This window comes from Athene cunicularia (genome assembly GCF_003259725.1).
Source record: "Athene cunicularia isolate RWA chromosome 20 unlocalized genomic scaffold, athCun1 chr20_part1, whole genome shotgun sequence".
Classification (NCBI taxonomy): Eukaryota; Metazoa; Chordata; class Aves; order Strigiformes; family Strigidae; genus Athene; species Athene cunicularia.
Window position 1 is genome coordinate 1 of NW_020799125.1, and position 14,551 is coordinate 14,551.

General features: G+C 56.4%; 1 protein-coding gene across 1 annotated transcript; it reads left to right on the forward strand.

The window, feature by feature from the left end:
• Window positions 1-4,382: 4,382 nt before the first annotated feature.
• On the forward strand, window positions 4,383-14,295 carry LOC113487489 (serine/threonine-protein kinase 35-like; the record flags this gene model as incomplete). Its single annotated transcript, XM_026862101.1, has 3 exons — window positions 4,383-4,499; window positions 4,606-5,353; window positions 12,067-14,295. Coding segments are annotated over 2 exons (830 nt in total), but the record flags the coding sequence as incomplete, so codon positions are not given.
• Window positions 14,296-14,551: the final 256 nt, after the last annotated feature.

Sequence of the window (14,551 nt, forward strand, 5' to 3'; positions counted from 1 at the left end):
CGCACCCCCACCCTGTGCCTTGGCAGCCCTGTGTCCTGCTCGTGGGGTCCCTCCTTGTGCCCTGCACCTCTGCAGCACCCCAGCCCTCTGCCCCTCCTCCTGAGGGACCCTGTTGTCCCCTCCAGGCTCAGTCCCAGCCCTGGGGAGCCCTCAGCCAGTCCCCGCACCCCGTCAGTGCTTACACCTCCTCCGTTACACCCCCACCCTGGGGCTCCCTCCGCTGCCCTGACCAGCACCACAGCCCGCACATGTCCCAGTCACTCCAAGGGGACATCTCCCCCCTTTCTGCCTGTCTCCTCTGAGCATCCCCAAGGCTGCAGCCTGTTACTGCTCCCCCGAGCTCTTAGAGCTTTGGGACCGTTCTTTGTGCTCTCCTGTTCCCCTCCCTGCAGTGGGGACAGCCCTGGAAGCACCTGGGCTCACACCCCCATCTCCCCCCCTGGGTCCCTCAGCAGCATCGTGGGGCTGTCAGGGGTCACCTTCTCCTGCCACAGTTGATGACTGTGATGGTGACATCTCCGAAACGCTCCCTCCCTCCCTCCGCTCCCTTGGCTGATTGTCAGGCCCAGCTCTGCCAATGTGCCCTGAAGACGTGGAAAAATACCAGAGTCCGGTATCCTCGGTGCCCCCCAGGGCTGTCACAGATCCAGCTCACCCCAGCCACCCCCCTTCCCCAAACTTGTGTGCCAGGACTCCCATATGCTCCCTGGGGAGCTCAGTCTCCCCATGCTCCCTCCCTGTGCCAGGCACAGACCTCAAGGCTCCTGAGACCCATCTCTGGGCAACAGCCTCTGGCTTCCAGACTGCCCCTGCCTTGCCTGTCCCCTCTGTGCTCCGGGGGGGGACATGTTCAGGCTGGCCTGGCTCCCCCCATGCAGCCCTGCTCCTGCTCTCCCTTCCCGCTCCACGCACAACCCCCCAAGGAAACTCCCCAAGAAGGGCAGTGTCCTAATTTCTGCATAGCCTGGGTGCTTCCTTTATTTATTCTCGTGGGGGTGATTCCCCGGGAGAGGAGCCAGCTCTCCCCTTCGGGTGTGTGTCTGGCTGTAGCAAGTTGAGCTCTTTCTGGCAGGTACCGGTGGGGGGTGTGTGTCCTGCCCCCCTTTGTCATGTTGCACGCCCCGAGAAGTGGTGGCGTGACTTGGGGAAGGTCTTGGGTAGGTGTAGATGCCCCCAGTTAGGTGAAATGGGGAGAAAGTCCCCTGACCTGCCCCAATCCTGCCCTGAAGCCCTCTGAAGGGGCAGGGGGGGCAGAGCTGGGTGCTCCATCCCAGGGCTGGGGAGCAGCAGTTCTGCTCCCCCAAACCAGAGTGCAGCCTCCCCTCCATCTGCCTTCCTCCGGGCTGTGTTGTGCTGCCCACAGCCTGGGGCAGAGGCTGTGCTCGCTGCCTTCCCGAGCTTTGGGCCTGATAGGGCACTGATAAATATTTTTCGAAACAAAATCTAGAGCTCGGTGAGCCCCCAGGCCTGCCTGCTCTCCTCCCCTGTCCCCAGCCCGCGGGCTGCGTGCGTGGAGCTGCCGTGCTGTCGCTCCGGCCGAGGTAGCGGGCACGTCGCTGTGCTGCCGTGCCATTCTGCACGACCGCAGCTGGGCTATTTACGGGCCTGCACAGATGCTGTGCCAACGCGCCAGGGCTCAGGGCACGGGGAGGGGGGATTAGTCGGAGACTTTCTGCATCGGGAGCACAACTGTCAGGATACCAGGTGACGTCGGGTCTCGGCTCCAGCACGGGGCCTGCGCCTTCTTTGTCATCTTAATGAGATGTGGAATAATAAGTTCAAGGGCGCAAAAAGGAGGCTGGAGGAGCAGCGTGTGCTTGTGCCCTGTGCCCCGGGACGTGAACACCGTCAGGGCTCGCACAGCCACGTGCCCTTTGTGCTGTTCCTTGCCAAGAGCGCTGATAGAGCTGCCTCAAGTGAAGAGCTATAGGGTGTTGCTTCCTACCACGTCACCCACGGGGCCACCAACTCACGGCCGGTGCTCACAGGCGGCCCTGGCATTGCCCACCACGTTGCCCTCAGTCCGAGCACCCAGGCTTCGTGCCGCCGGCTCCCGCCTCCAGCGCAGCCTCTGCACAGAGGGAGTCAGAGGTTACACCCGGCTGGTCCTTCTGGCATTAGATTATTTTTTTTTCCTCTTGTTCCCTGTGATGCGAAGCAAATTAGCAAGCTGTTAATGAGCTCCCAGGATGGGCTGTGGGAGGGCGGCTGCAGGGATGGAGAGGTTGGCAGGGTTTGGGCAGGGAGCGTGCGGCGATGCTCGCCTCGTGATGGAGAACAGGTCTGGCCTGTCGTCTGCATCTCTTCAGCTCTTGGCTGCTTGGCTTCAGTTTGCTGACATCTCATCTTTAGGAAGCGGCTTGCCAGCTCTTTATGTTTAAAGCTGTTTGTTTTGAAGGCAGGAAGATGATTTAACAACTAAAACACTTTTCAGATTATAGAAAGAAAATGAGGAAATATTACTCTTGGCTTAAGCCTCTCCTAGCAGCGCTCCACCCAAAGTGAAGTGCATGGTGCTTGCAGCTACTGCTGGGTCAGTGGCAGCCTCCCTGCGCTTGCTGAGGTTCAGGGGCCAGGTTTTAAACCGGAGCCTTCATTATGCTAAAACCAAACCTTGGCTTGTTGGAACCGCTTCCCTGCGGAAGGGGCTGTGGGAAGGCTCTCACACCCCCCGGCTGTGTGTGACAGGCAGGGGGCTCTGCCGTGCCCCTGAGAAGAGCCAAACGCTCCTGCTCCCCACGGTGGGGCTGGCTGGATGCTGAGGGGAGCAGGAAAGTAAAGCCCTCGCCCTGCCGTGACATCGCTGGGCTTTAGCAAACCCAAGGTGGCGGCAGCGGCGTGAGCTGGGGCTGTCCTGGCTGCCCAAGTGTCTCTGCTGCAGTTTCTGTGCCCACACTGGTCTCACCAAGGGGCTGCACCAAAGAAGCTGCTCTTCCTGGTCAGTGTTTTGGTCTCCAGGGCCAAACTGTCCTCTGCTGCTCCCAGTTGGCCCTTGGGCTTGCATGCTGAGCCCCCCGCCTCCAGCGCTTTGGGGGACTCATTTGGCCCCTCAACGTGCACCCAGCGCCCTGTATCTCCAGCCTGTTCGTGGTCCCTCCCAACACCCAGACCTAACCTTCATCAGGGAGGTGCAGCCAAGTCCTCCTGTTGTGCAGACTTTCATTTCCATAGCAGTAGCCATGGATACAGACTGTTTGTGCAAATAACTGATATTCCCACCCCAATCACTGACCATTGCAGGCACCGGCGCCGGCCAGGCCAGGCCTTGGTGTCCCTGGTAGTCCTTGGCTTTACCTGCTGCTGGAAGTTTGCTTTCCCAGATGCTCTCTAGGGCTTTGCTAAAACAAAACCCGACTTTGTCAAATGGGTGGAGTTATTTAACTGCTTTCCAAACACTTGGATTCGTCTGTGTGGCTCATTACTGTGGCAGAGGCGAGTGGTGTCCTCCAGCTTCTCCCTTATGGTGCTCAAGGGTAAAAAAAAAAGCCAGTTCTTGGAGCAAAGCGATGTTTTGGTTGTGTGTGCAGGCTCTGTCTGTCCCCAGGGGCTCTGCGCAGGTGACGGGGGTCTGGCGGTGGGATTTGCATCCTGGCGTTGGCTAACGGGCGGGTCTGTCGGCGCCCTCCCAGGGTGCCCATGGGATGCTGTCGTGTTTCTCCACGTGTCTAGGTGATGTGCAAGGGAGTGGTTTGCCCTTGGCAGGGGGGGTTTTGGAGTAAAACCTAGGAGCAACGAATTGGGCTCTGCGCTTGGGGAGCTCAGATGTTTGGTGAAGGAAGAAGCTGTTCCGGGCATAATATTGAGTAGCAGCACTAAGGAGTAGAGGCAACAGTTACATTTGTGAGCATGGCTGAGATCACACTGAAGTTGTTTACTACTTGGGCCTCCGGTTTCCTCTCTTTAAAGAACTTGTTGGCACTTAATGAAAGCTGTATGAAGTGGCAGAGCTCCCCTAGCACAAACACAATGCTTAAATGCACAAATTTAGCCTGAGAAGGGCCAGTGTGCTGCGAGGCTTTGACACTGGTGTGACTGCTTTTAGTGAGGCTTTACTGGCACGGCGGTAAGGGGCGTGATTTAATCCCCACTTGCAGTTAGGCTGGTAAAGCATAAGGTGTAAGCCAGGCTTTGCCTCTTGCAGCAGAGCTCAGGTGGGAGAGCTGGCGTTCACATAGAACTGATTTTTTTTTTTTTTTTCCTGTGGATTTGCTGCTAATTGTGCTTTTAGTCTCTGCTGCTTTGGCTGTTGGAGCCCGGGGAGAATTGCCTGATGGTAGTGCAGGAAAATAACCCTCTGCTTCCAAGTTCCTTGCAAGCACTCGAGAAGACACACACTTGGTCTTACTTGCATGCCTGTGCTTTGCTGGGAACAGGTCCCTGAGCTGCTCCCGGGCAGTGGGCTCAGATAAACGTGGTGCTGGTGCATGGCACTCGGCGAGATCCTGAAGCACTTGAAGCCGCAGCAGTGCCAGGGGCACTGGTACCCTGCGGCGCGATAGGTCCTGGTCACTGTCCGCATAAACCAGACCAGTTCCTTCCCCACGCTTAGTGTGGAGATTTTAACGTGTCTGAAAAACCCACTCTTGCTTTTATCCCTTTCGTTAGGCGAGAGGATCCTGGGCTACGCGGAGGAGCCCTGCTACCTGTGGTTTGTCATGGAGTTCTGCGAAGGGGGAGACCTCAACCAGTACGTGCTCTCGCGAAGACCCGACCCCGCGACAAACAAGAGCTTCATGCTGCAGCTGACCAGCGCCATTGCCTTCCTGCACAAGAACCACATTGTCCACCGGGACCTGAAACCAGACAATATCCTGATAACAGAGAAGTCCGGCACCCCGGTTCTCAAGGTGGCCGACTTCGGGCTGAGTAAGGTCTGCGCTGGCCTGACTGCTCGGGGCAAGGAGGGTGGGCATGAGAACAAAAATGTGAATGTGAACAAGTACTGGCTGTCTTCGGCTTGTGGCTCTGATTTCTACATGGCACCCGAGGTCTGGGAGGGACACTACACTGCCAAGGCTGACATCTTTGCCCTCGGCATCATCATCTGGGCCATGATCGAGAGGATAACTTTCATCGACGCAGAGACCAAGAAGGAGCTGCTGGGGACCTACATCAAGCAAGGGACTGAGATTGTGCCTGTTGGGGAAGCGCTGCTAGAAAACCCAAAGATGGAGCTGCACATCCCTCAGAAACGCAGGACTTCCATGTCTGAAGGGATCAAGCAGCTCTTGAAAGACATGTTGTCTGCTAACCCGCAGGATCGACCTGATGCCTTTGAGCTTGAAACCAGAATGGACCAGGTTACATGTGCTGCTTAAATTCAGGGCAGGGCACCGCTGTGCTTTGCAGCTGGGTAAGTGATCCACAGTTTTTTGTATTATTCTGTTTGCTGTACCAGCCTGATAATGCACTTTGTAGTGACACAAAGGAGTCTTTTATGTTTCCAGAGCTATTTCTGTAGTGACTCATCAGAGCACTGCTTCTGAGCTTTTTTTCCACCTATTCTACTGCAAAAATGAAGTAGAGGTGGGAAGCAGAATTAGCAGCTGCACGTCCTGCTGCTGCCCAAAGGCCCAGCAGAGCTGGCAGGGCTGGGCAGGAGCTCTGCTCCTCCGAGGGCCTGGCCAGTGGCTCAGACAGGCGGAGAAACCCGTGAGCACCCTCGGACATCGGCGCTGGGTACGTCCATCTCTCCCAGGGGCAGGGAAGGAGCTGCCGGTTCTGCCTGCTCTGCTACGTGCTATAATTTCTGCAGTCAGTGCTGGGAGCACTTTGCTGTCTCACAGTCCCCCTCAGAGGCTCAGACAGGACAGACAGACACCCCAGGGCTTGGTGAGCAGCCCCTGAGTGGAGTGGCAGTTCCATCTCAGCACAGACAAAGCTCTTTGCTTTCACCTCCGAGGCGCATGGGTCCGTCTCGTTTCGTTTCCTCGCTGAAGGCAGGACTTCCCTTTGGTGTGAGCTGCAGTTGCCCACACCCGGTAGGATGCTTTGGTCTCCACAGTCTGAGTCTGTAGACTCGTGTCTGCTCTGGAAGGAAGTTGACAGAACAGTTGTGCTCAGACTGAGCTCAGCTCTGTTCTAGCAGAGTCCCCTCCCTTCTCCCCCCAGCTTGGTTCGTGCTGGAGTGCCCAGCTCAGAGGTTCCTCTCCTGAGGCTGGGTGGGCACACGTGATCTGGAAGGACTGGGTGGTGTCACCGAAGGACACTGAAGGACCGGGAGCTGTTGCCTGCATGGCAAAGCTGTCTGTAAACAGGAGCTGTTACTAGGGATTCTCCTGGCCAAACACTTCAATTAAACTGAAAAATTACAGATCATGAGGGGTGAGGCTGATGTCTTCCCAGGCCAGGTTCTTTCTCAAGCTCCTGCTGAGCTGCCTGACCATTGCTGGTCCCAGGAGAGCTCTGAGAGCCTGCTCGGGTCAGGTGCTGACGCTGCAGGCTGGGCTCCCACCCCAAAACCACACAGCTTGTGCTGGACCAGAGCAAACTGCAGATACAAGAGAGCAAAGAGGGATGAAATGGCAGCAAACACCCGGCCTTCAGCCTTGCAGCAGCTGGCTGGGAGCCTGGTCTGCTCCCGAGAGAGCCTCCAGCAGCAGAGTGCTGGGGAAGGTGAGGGCATTTTGGCAAGTTTTGCTAAAAAAACCCTCGTTGCTGCCCACCCGAGGGTTCCTGAGCTTATGTAAAGCCCTGTGCTTCCCGTCCGCTCTGTGTGTGTGCCCGGGTAGGTTTTGTGCTGTTTGCAGAGAAATGGGACTATAGAAATGGAGAGGCCCATGGGGTAGGTCTAGTGTGGTCACTGCTGGTCCGCAGACCGTCCCCTCTTCACCCCAGCACAAAATATTTAATATCCTTAACATCTCCAGCACAAGTAATTGATGTGACTGCTTCTGCCTGGGGCTGGGGCTCCTTACTGGTCCCAGTGCAAGTGTGGGCTGGGGATTAGGGTGGAGGAGTGAGTCTGCAGAAATATGAGCCCTTAAGATGGGTGTGATAAAGTCCTGGGGTGGAAGCAGGGCACCCCACCTGGTGCCCCAGGGCGAGGCGTGGGGCTGTTGGGAGCCGAGCCGCTCGGGTTGGGGTGCTGGGGGTTCGCCCTTGCCATCTGCCATCGCTCTGTGCTGACACGATGCTGCTGAGTTATGCAACCAGCCCGTGCCCTCCGGGGAAAATTCATCCTGCGCAGATCTGCAGAATAGTACATGCAGGGATAACAAACACCGAGGGGACAGTCCTACCCTGGGGCTGTTTGCTTCTAACCCAGCTGCCTTGTGTACACCCCCCCCCTCTTCCAGCCGTGGCCTGAGCCAGCCCTGAGTCTGCACCCATCCATCCATCCATCCATCCATCCGCTCCGGGGATGACACAGCTGCAGCAGGGCTGGATGCACTTACATAACACAACCTGGCTTACGTTGCGTGGCCGCTTGGCCCAGATAGGAGCCCGGCACTGGCCATATGTTCGCTGCAAACCCTGAGTGTTCCTCTGCCTTGTTTACGGGGCAGCAGAATATCTGCTCGGCTTTCCTGCAGGGTTTTTCTAATGCGTCTGCACGTTCACATCAAGCTCCTTCTGACTGTTATTAAATGCAAATCTCGAATCGGAAATCTGCTGGAGAAGCTTAAAATGGGATTTAGAGCAAGGTCTGAATTTGCTCTCAGGTAATTTGACCGAGAAACTCGGGTAACCTCTTCCAACTTATTTGGGGCGCTGGTGTGGGCAGGGAGGGAGTTGTTCTTCCCCAGGACAGCTTCAGACCCTGCTCAGCCTCGGTTCAGGCTGTAACCTGGAAAACTGTCACCCTCCCTGACCCAAGCGATCAGACTTTTCCTTATTCTTTCATATGCTGCAGACCTCTTCCAGTGTTGCTCCGTGTCCCAGCAGCTTTGCCTTTAGTTCTGCTACAGGTGCTGCACGCACCTGCCAGTCGTCAGGCTTCATGCTCTGCTGCCCTCCCAAAACGCAGATACTAAATGTCAGTTCTCAGCCAGGACAGTGTTTCTGGCTCGGTTTGTGCTGGACACCAGGGTGCTGGGGGTGGCGATGAGCCCGTGTACCTCCTTGCTCCCTCAGCAGTGCTGCGGATGGCCTGGGGCTGTAGGTCCAGCAGAGGGGTGGGCAGCCTTTCCCTGGGTGAAAGGAAGCTGCTTCTCTTTCTTATTTAAACACTGTGCTTGTTTCTGCAGGAGTTTATCTAAAGCCTGAGATGGCTGTTTCCCAAGAGCATGCCTTTTGGGCAAAGAGGACAAAAGCCTTTCTGATACAATTAGGGAGTGGCTGGATTGTGCTGGGTACCTGCTGATGGCTCTTATAGCCCAGAGCTGCCCAGGCAGGAGCTTTTCACCCCTTTTTGTCACTACTGGAACATTGGAGCCACTTTTCCTCCCTTCCTGCACTCTGAACATCTTTTTATTCCCTTTTTTTTTTTTTTTTTTTTTTTTTTTTGTAGCTGCCTTCCTGAGTGCCCCGGGGCAGGAGTGGTTCAGTGAGACCCTCCCAGCGCTGTGGGTTTGTGCAGTGTGGATTGAGGAGCCCGCAGACACCTGGGGCTGTTGGCTGCTGGCTGGAGGGTCTCACGGGAACAAGGGGAGCAAGTGGCAGCCGACACTTAATCTGTTAAGAAACTTTGTCGTTTTAATTCACAGAGGACATCAGACGGCAACGGTTGCGATCAGTGTAGAGGCAGCTTGTTCTGGTAGATCATATTCTGTGATGGTTTCACTGTGGATGAAACGGTAGATCTGCTTCTGGGGTGGATGCTCAAGGTGAACGGCAGGAATCTGCATGTGGTGCAGACTGCAGCACCCCGGGGAGGGCCTTCAGCAGGGAGGTGTCTGACACAGGGGCCAGCCTGGCCCGCTCCAGCACTCCCCTTCCTCCTCTGTCACTGGTTTTCATCACTCTAGTTTCCCCTGAAAGTAACTGCATTTGCATTGTTTTCCTCTTTACGTTTTCAAAATGAACAGGCCCGTATTTCTCTCCCTGCCTGGCGGTGTCTGTTCCCTGGGGCTGTGCCCAGCCACCCCTGAGTGCAGCTGATAAACTGCTGCCCTCCCGAACTGGAGCACCAGCAGCATCTCTGGTGCTGCCCGTGAGCCGGGCTGTTGCATCAAGCTAGATCTTGTCTGTTCATACCCCTCAACTCAAGTTTTACCGTGTGGTAAAAGTGCCCTGACCCCCCCCGGCCAGGAACAGGTGAGCAAGTCGAGGAGAAGGGTGGTGGTTTCATTTCTGAAGCAGTGTTGGTTTTCACTTGGGACAGTTTCCAGTGTGGTTTGTGAACCTTGGCGTGAACAAAAAGCCCAGGATGGTAAAAGCGAGGTCAGTTCCTCTTGCTGGCCGTGGCAGGGCTGCCCCAGCTGGTGACATTTCTGGGTTCTACCTGGAGGGAAGCAGAGCCCAGAAGACAAAGTGGATCACGTCACCTCTGGCCAGGTGTGTTGGTGTTTGCGTTTGCTCAGCGTCACGTTGCGGTTGGATTTGAGGAAGCTCCTGAGTGTGTCACAAATACACATATGGAGCATGGGGAAGAACTTAGGAGATAAACCAGGCTCTTGGCCCCCTTCCCCTGTACCCTGTGCTCCCGCGCAGGGGTAGATAATGTGATTAACACGAGAAGGTGCTGGGTTATCTCTCCCTCCCCTGCACCGAGTCCTCTGCTGCCACCAGCCCACGTTGCCACCTCCCGTCGCTGCCCTGACCCAGGAATTAGTGTCATCTTCCCGAGGCACTGGGTGAGGACTCCCTGGGCTGCTCGTTCCTATCCTGATTAAAACTATAAGTGGCATCAGTGGGGGGGGGGTATTAAAAGCTCTTGTCTGCTTGCAGCATCTCCTGGTTAACGTCTCCTGAAAAGCAGCGTGCCCGTGGCCCTGGCTTCTGCTCCGAGCAGCAGAGGCAGCCTCTTCCTTTAGCAATGTGTTCCCTGGGCATGGATTTCTTTAATGAGATTTCTTAGGGCTAAGGGATTTGAGTCATTCGCTGGGCAGTGGCAGTTTTTCTTCAGGTCTCTCCCGCTGCTCTGTCGCTGCTGTTCGGTGTCTCTGCAGAGCCGTCTGGCTTGTTCCTGGTGGGAGAGGGCCTGGGGGTACCCCCAGTGTGGATCTGCCCCTGATGAAGTGGGGGGGGGCTAAATCCACCCAACCTGCCCTGGCTTTTTCCACATAACTGAGCTCAGAGCTTAAGCTTGGAGAAAAATGAACCTGCTAGAAAATTACGTGTGCGTAGCACGAGGGGTGACACAGAGAAGCAGAGGGGAAGGTTTGCACCCCTTGGGGGGAAGGTTTGCACATCTTTCAGTGACTTCCAGCCCCATCCCCTGCTGCAGGAAGCCCTTGAGGAGCTGACAGCAGCAGGGAGACCCCCCAGGTCCCTCCATTGGGCAGGTGGGGCCCGGCTTTCACCACCAGCACAACCCCTGGCCCAGGCTCTGCAGGTCCCTCTGCAGGTTGTGACACCCCGGTGATGTCTTTCCCGTAGGGGGGTGACATCACGTGTGCTGTTCCTCTACTGGGTCCAGCCCCAATGCTGGATGGGATGTTCCCAGGGAATTTGCTGGGTTGCAAACAAGCTGGGTGGAAAATGCTGGTGGTTTATCTACAGAGTCTAGTGTCTCTGTGTTCCCTGAGCTCAGAGGACGGGAGGGTGCGGTGTCAGGGCTGTGAGGAAGCGGTGCAGCACCGTTGGTGCTCGAGGGGCTGCAGGGGATGCATGATGCTTTGGCCAGAGCAGGGACTGGTACAGCAAAAATCTGCCTGTTTTTCCTTAAAATCCCTGACACTGAGCATCCTCGCAGCCTGTGGCAAGCGCAGGGTGGCCGCACTGCGCATCCATCCTGCTCTGCTTTCAGCTGCACCAAAGTGGATTTTAACTGCCTCTTGCAGAGCCACTTGAAAAGCCCGAGCTGCTGCTGACACGCGGGGTGGGCAGTGCGGGGTGTCCCTGGTGTCACAGCTCGCTCTGCCGGTACCGGGAGCCGTCGAGCATGTCACGTGGAGCCCCAAGGCTGAGCTCTGCGGAGGTGACACTCATCCTTGTTCCCCAGCTGGGTGTCACCACGGCGAGCCCCGTGGGATGGAGCTGTGTTGGGGGGCAGCTGGAGACACGCTGCTCTCGGCAGCCTGCTCGACACAGGGCTGGCTGAATCACTCCCGGGAAAGAAACAGCTGTAAAACCCGTCCAGACCGCAGTGTGCGGATCGATAGTGAAAGCGCTGCACAGGAGAGATGTGGCAACACCCATCTCGGGCTAACTGGGACCAGTGGGAAGGCTGGGGGAGAGAGTGGGCACCCTCTCTGCAGTGGGGTGGTCCTGCCCTTCCATCCAGCAGCCAGATGACTGAGGGAACTCGGGGGGGTTCAGTCTGGGGAAGAGGAGGCTGAGGGGAGACCTCCTGGCCCTCTGCAACTCCCTGCCAGGAGGGGGCAGAGAGGGGGGATGAGTCTCTGGAGCCAAGGCCCCAGCGCCAGGCCCCGAGGGAATGGCCTCAAGCTGCCCAGGGCAGGGTCAGGCTGGCTCTGAGGAAGGATTTCTGTGCAGAAGGGGCTGTTGGGCGTTGGAATGGGCTGCCCAGGGCAGGGGGGAGTCCCCGGGATCCCTGGGGGGGTTGAAGAGTTGGGCTGAGCCAGTGCTGAGGGATCTGGGGGAGTTGGGAACGGTCAGGGGGAGGGTCAGGGTTGGGCTGGAGGAGCTTCAGGGGCTTTTCCAACCCAGAGGATTCCGTGTGACTCCAGCACTGATCTGGTTGCCCTTGCAGCCTCCACACGGGGCAGTTGTCCGCGGGTGTTGCTGTTCTCAGTCATTAGCAGGGGCCCTGTAAGGAGAAGGTGGCTTGTGCTCGTCTCAAGTTCTCCCAGACCCTCAAATAATGCTTTAATTAAGGCTTGGGAATGAAAGGAGAGGTGCGAGGAGCATGTTGGACCAGCCGCCCTGCTTGCTTTGCTTCCCTGTGCCCTGGGTCGGGTGGCAGCGGGAGGGCTGCCAGGACGTTGTCACAGTGTAGTCACCGGGACAAAACCACTGACATACCTGACCTCTCTTTCTCCTTTCTTGTTTTTCTTGCAGGTTTATTTACCAGGGACCCATAATCTCCATTATTTACGTGCAACGAGGGAAGTCAAAGATAAGGGAAGATGATGATACAGAAGATCCCTGGTCTGCAGGATCTCTGGCAATGTGAAATCTTTGGGTGTTACTTTTTTGTTGGGAAGGGGCGTTCTGGGGGTGCGGGAGGGGGCTGTAGGGGCCTGTGGAAGAGCACAAGCTGGCAGCTATTGTGCTCACAAGAGTGTTAAACTAGATCCGGAGAGCAGAGCTGCCCCTGCCCGGCCCTCCCCGTGTCTCCTGTGCTGCCACTGGCTCAGGAGCTGTTTCTGGAGAAGATCTGGTTCCGTAAGGAGGTGGAGTTGGCAGCGGGGTGTGCTGCCAGGCTCCAGCTCTGAGTCCAGCTGGGCACAATTGGGGTTTAAAGCTATTGTTTTTGTCTAGGGGAAATGGGAGCAAAGTGATTTCTAGGTTTGCACCGGGAGTGCAGTGCTTTAGAAAAAGTGAGTCTCTCGGACCACGCTTTGCAAGCAGCTAAATAATTTCATAGCCGGGCAGCTTCTGAGTCGGTGGATGCTGCCCAGGCTGTGAGCTGTTGACGTTAGGGTAGAGTAGCATGAACAAGCTGGAAAGCATTCCACGAGGCAGGGCTGCTAGGACGGGCAGACCTTCCCTCTCCCCGAGCTGGATTTCACTAGTGACATTTGTTAGAGGGCAGTGGGGAGCCTGGAGTCACGTCTTCAGGTGGGCATCGTCTGTGTACAAAAGAAACGGAAAGCAGTCTGCTGCCCTGATCCATTTAATGCCAAACTTGAGTTGTGAGGAACAGTACTTGGGAGAGGAGGTTTGGCCTAAATGGCTCATGGGCTGGATTCTGGCTTCCCTCAAAACACTTTTCCCTGTTAAATAACTATTTCCAGGAAGCAAAACGCAATGCTGCTGTTTAGGTTTGGTTACAGCTCAGGTAGGGAGATTTGGAACCTCAGGCTGAGCAGTTAATATTCGATTTTCCTTGCCTGTATTCAGAGCAACACTAATATTGTGGGATGGTCTTTAGACTTTGCTCACTGTAAATGCAATGTGAAGCACCACCTCGTCCCCACCCTGCAGGTTCTGAACCAACTAAACCACTTCTCACCCCGTTGAATCCCCCGGCCGCGGGTTGGGGAGCGTCGCCCCGACACTCAGCCCTTGCTGGGGCAGCAGAGGGTCCTGCCGACCCCTCGTCCCTGGCTGCAGGAGCTGCTCCTCGCCTACGTGCGGGCTGCAGCTTTTCTGGAAGGTTCCTGAACTGGCAGCACCTCCTTGTTATCTACTCAGTGTACTTTGACCTCACGGGAATGAATGGAAACGCGGGAAATTCAGGTGAGCTGAGGCAGAGCTAAAGCAGGGAAAGGAGAGGTGGGTTTTTTTTGGTTTTTTTTTTTTTTTTCTTTTCCATCTATTCCAGGGACACAAAGCTGAGGCTTGGCTGCAGGAAGGCCAAGGTCCCTCTTAGGAGAAGGGTGCCAGGAGGCTCCAGACCATCTGTGTGACTTGCAGGAGGGCTGTGCTGGGACCAGAGCTGAGCCCTGTAGTTCACAAACCCAGCGTTAGCGCCCTGATCGCTGGATCGTGCTTCCACCTGACACAGCCTTTGCTGTTACAACTGTTATAACCTAACCCTGGCCTGAAGGGGTGCAGTCAGAGAGCTTTACCCTCCCAGCCCTGCTCACGGGGCTTTCCCTGCTGGAAGAGCCCCTCACCAGGCCTTTCATCCCAGTTAAAACTTCCTGGCAGGAGGTTTCCGTGTGGAAACCCAGCCTGAAACCCAGGCCGTGGGGGTGGGAGGTGGTGAGGGGGTTGCTGACCTGGGAGGCAGCGTCCAGGCAAGCCCTGGGAGGATCAACCCTCTTGGTCCACCACTGCTTCAGGCCATCTTCAAACCACACGTCTCCACCTCAGCTTTTTGCATCGCAGATGTGTTTTTACAGCAGCTTGATGTTAGTGAGCTAGACCGTAGTGCCTTACGTAGGATTTAGCAAACACTTCCAAGGACGAGTCCTCGGGCTGCTAGCCTTCAGCCAATGTGGATGTTTCCCTGATTAGTTTGTCCTTTTAAGAGCATTTCTCCCTGTTTTTGCTGCTCTTTGTGCTCGACTCCCCAGACTGTACAGGAACCTGCCTCGTGTTTACAGCCCCCAGCACCTCTCCTCCCACTTAACTTTGGCCCAGACCAGCACTCCCTCTAGAACAAGGTGGGACTGGGGAGCAGCTCAAACCTGCGCCTGCTGCAGGGTGGAGGATGTTTAGGCTTCTCCCACCGGGTCGTTCTGTCGGGCAGCTCCTGCCTGGCTCCTTCAGGCTGAACCTCACCCTCCGCTGGAGATGTTTCGGTCTTAGGATGCAACTGCTGGTAAAACTCGAGCTTAGGAAAGCGGCACCGAGTGAGCCTGCAGCCCGGGGCTGGGCTGTTTCCATCTTTTCCTGGCCACAATGAAGCTGAGTGAGCATCCAGGTGCTGGGG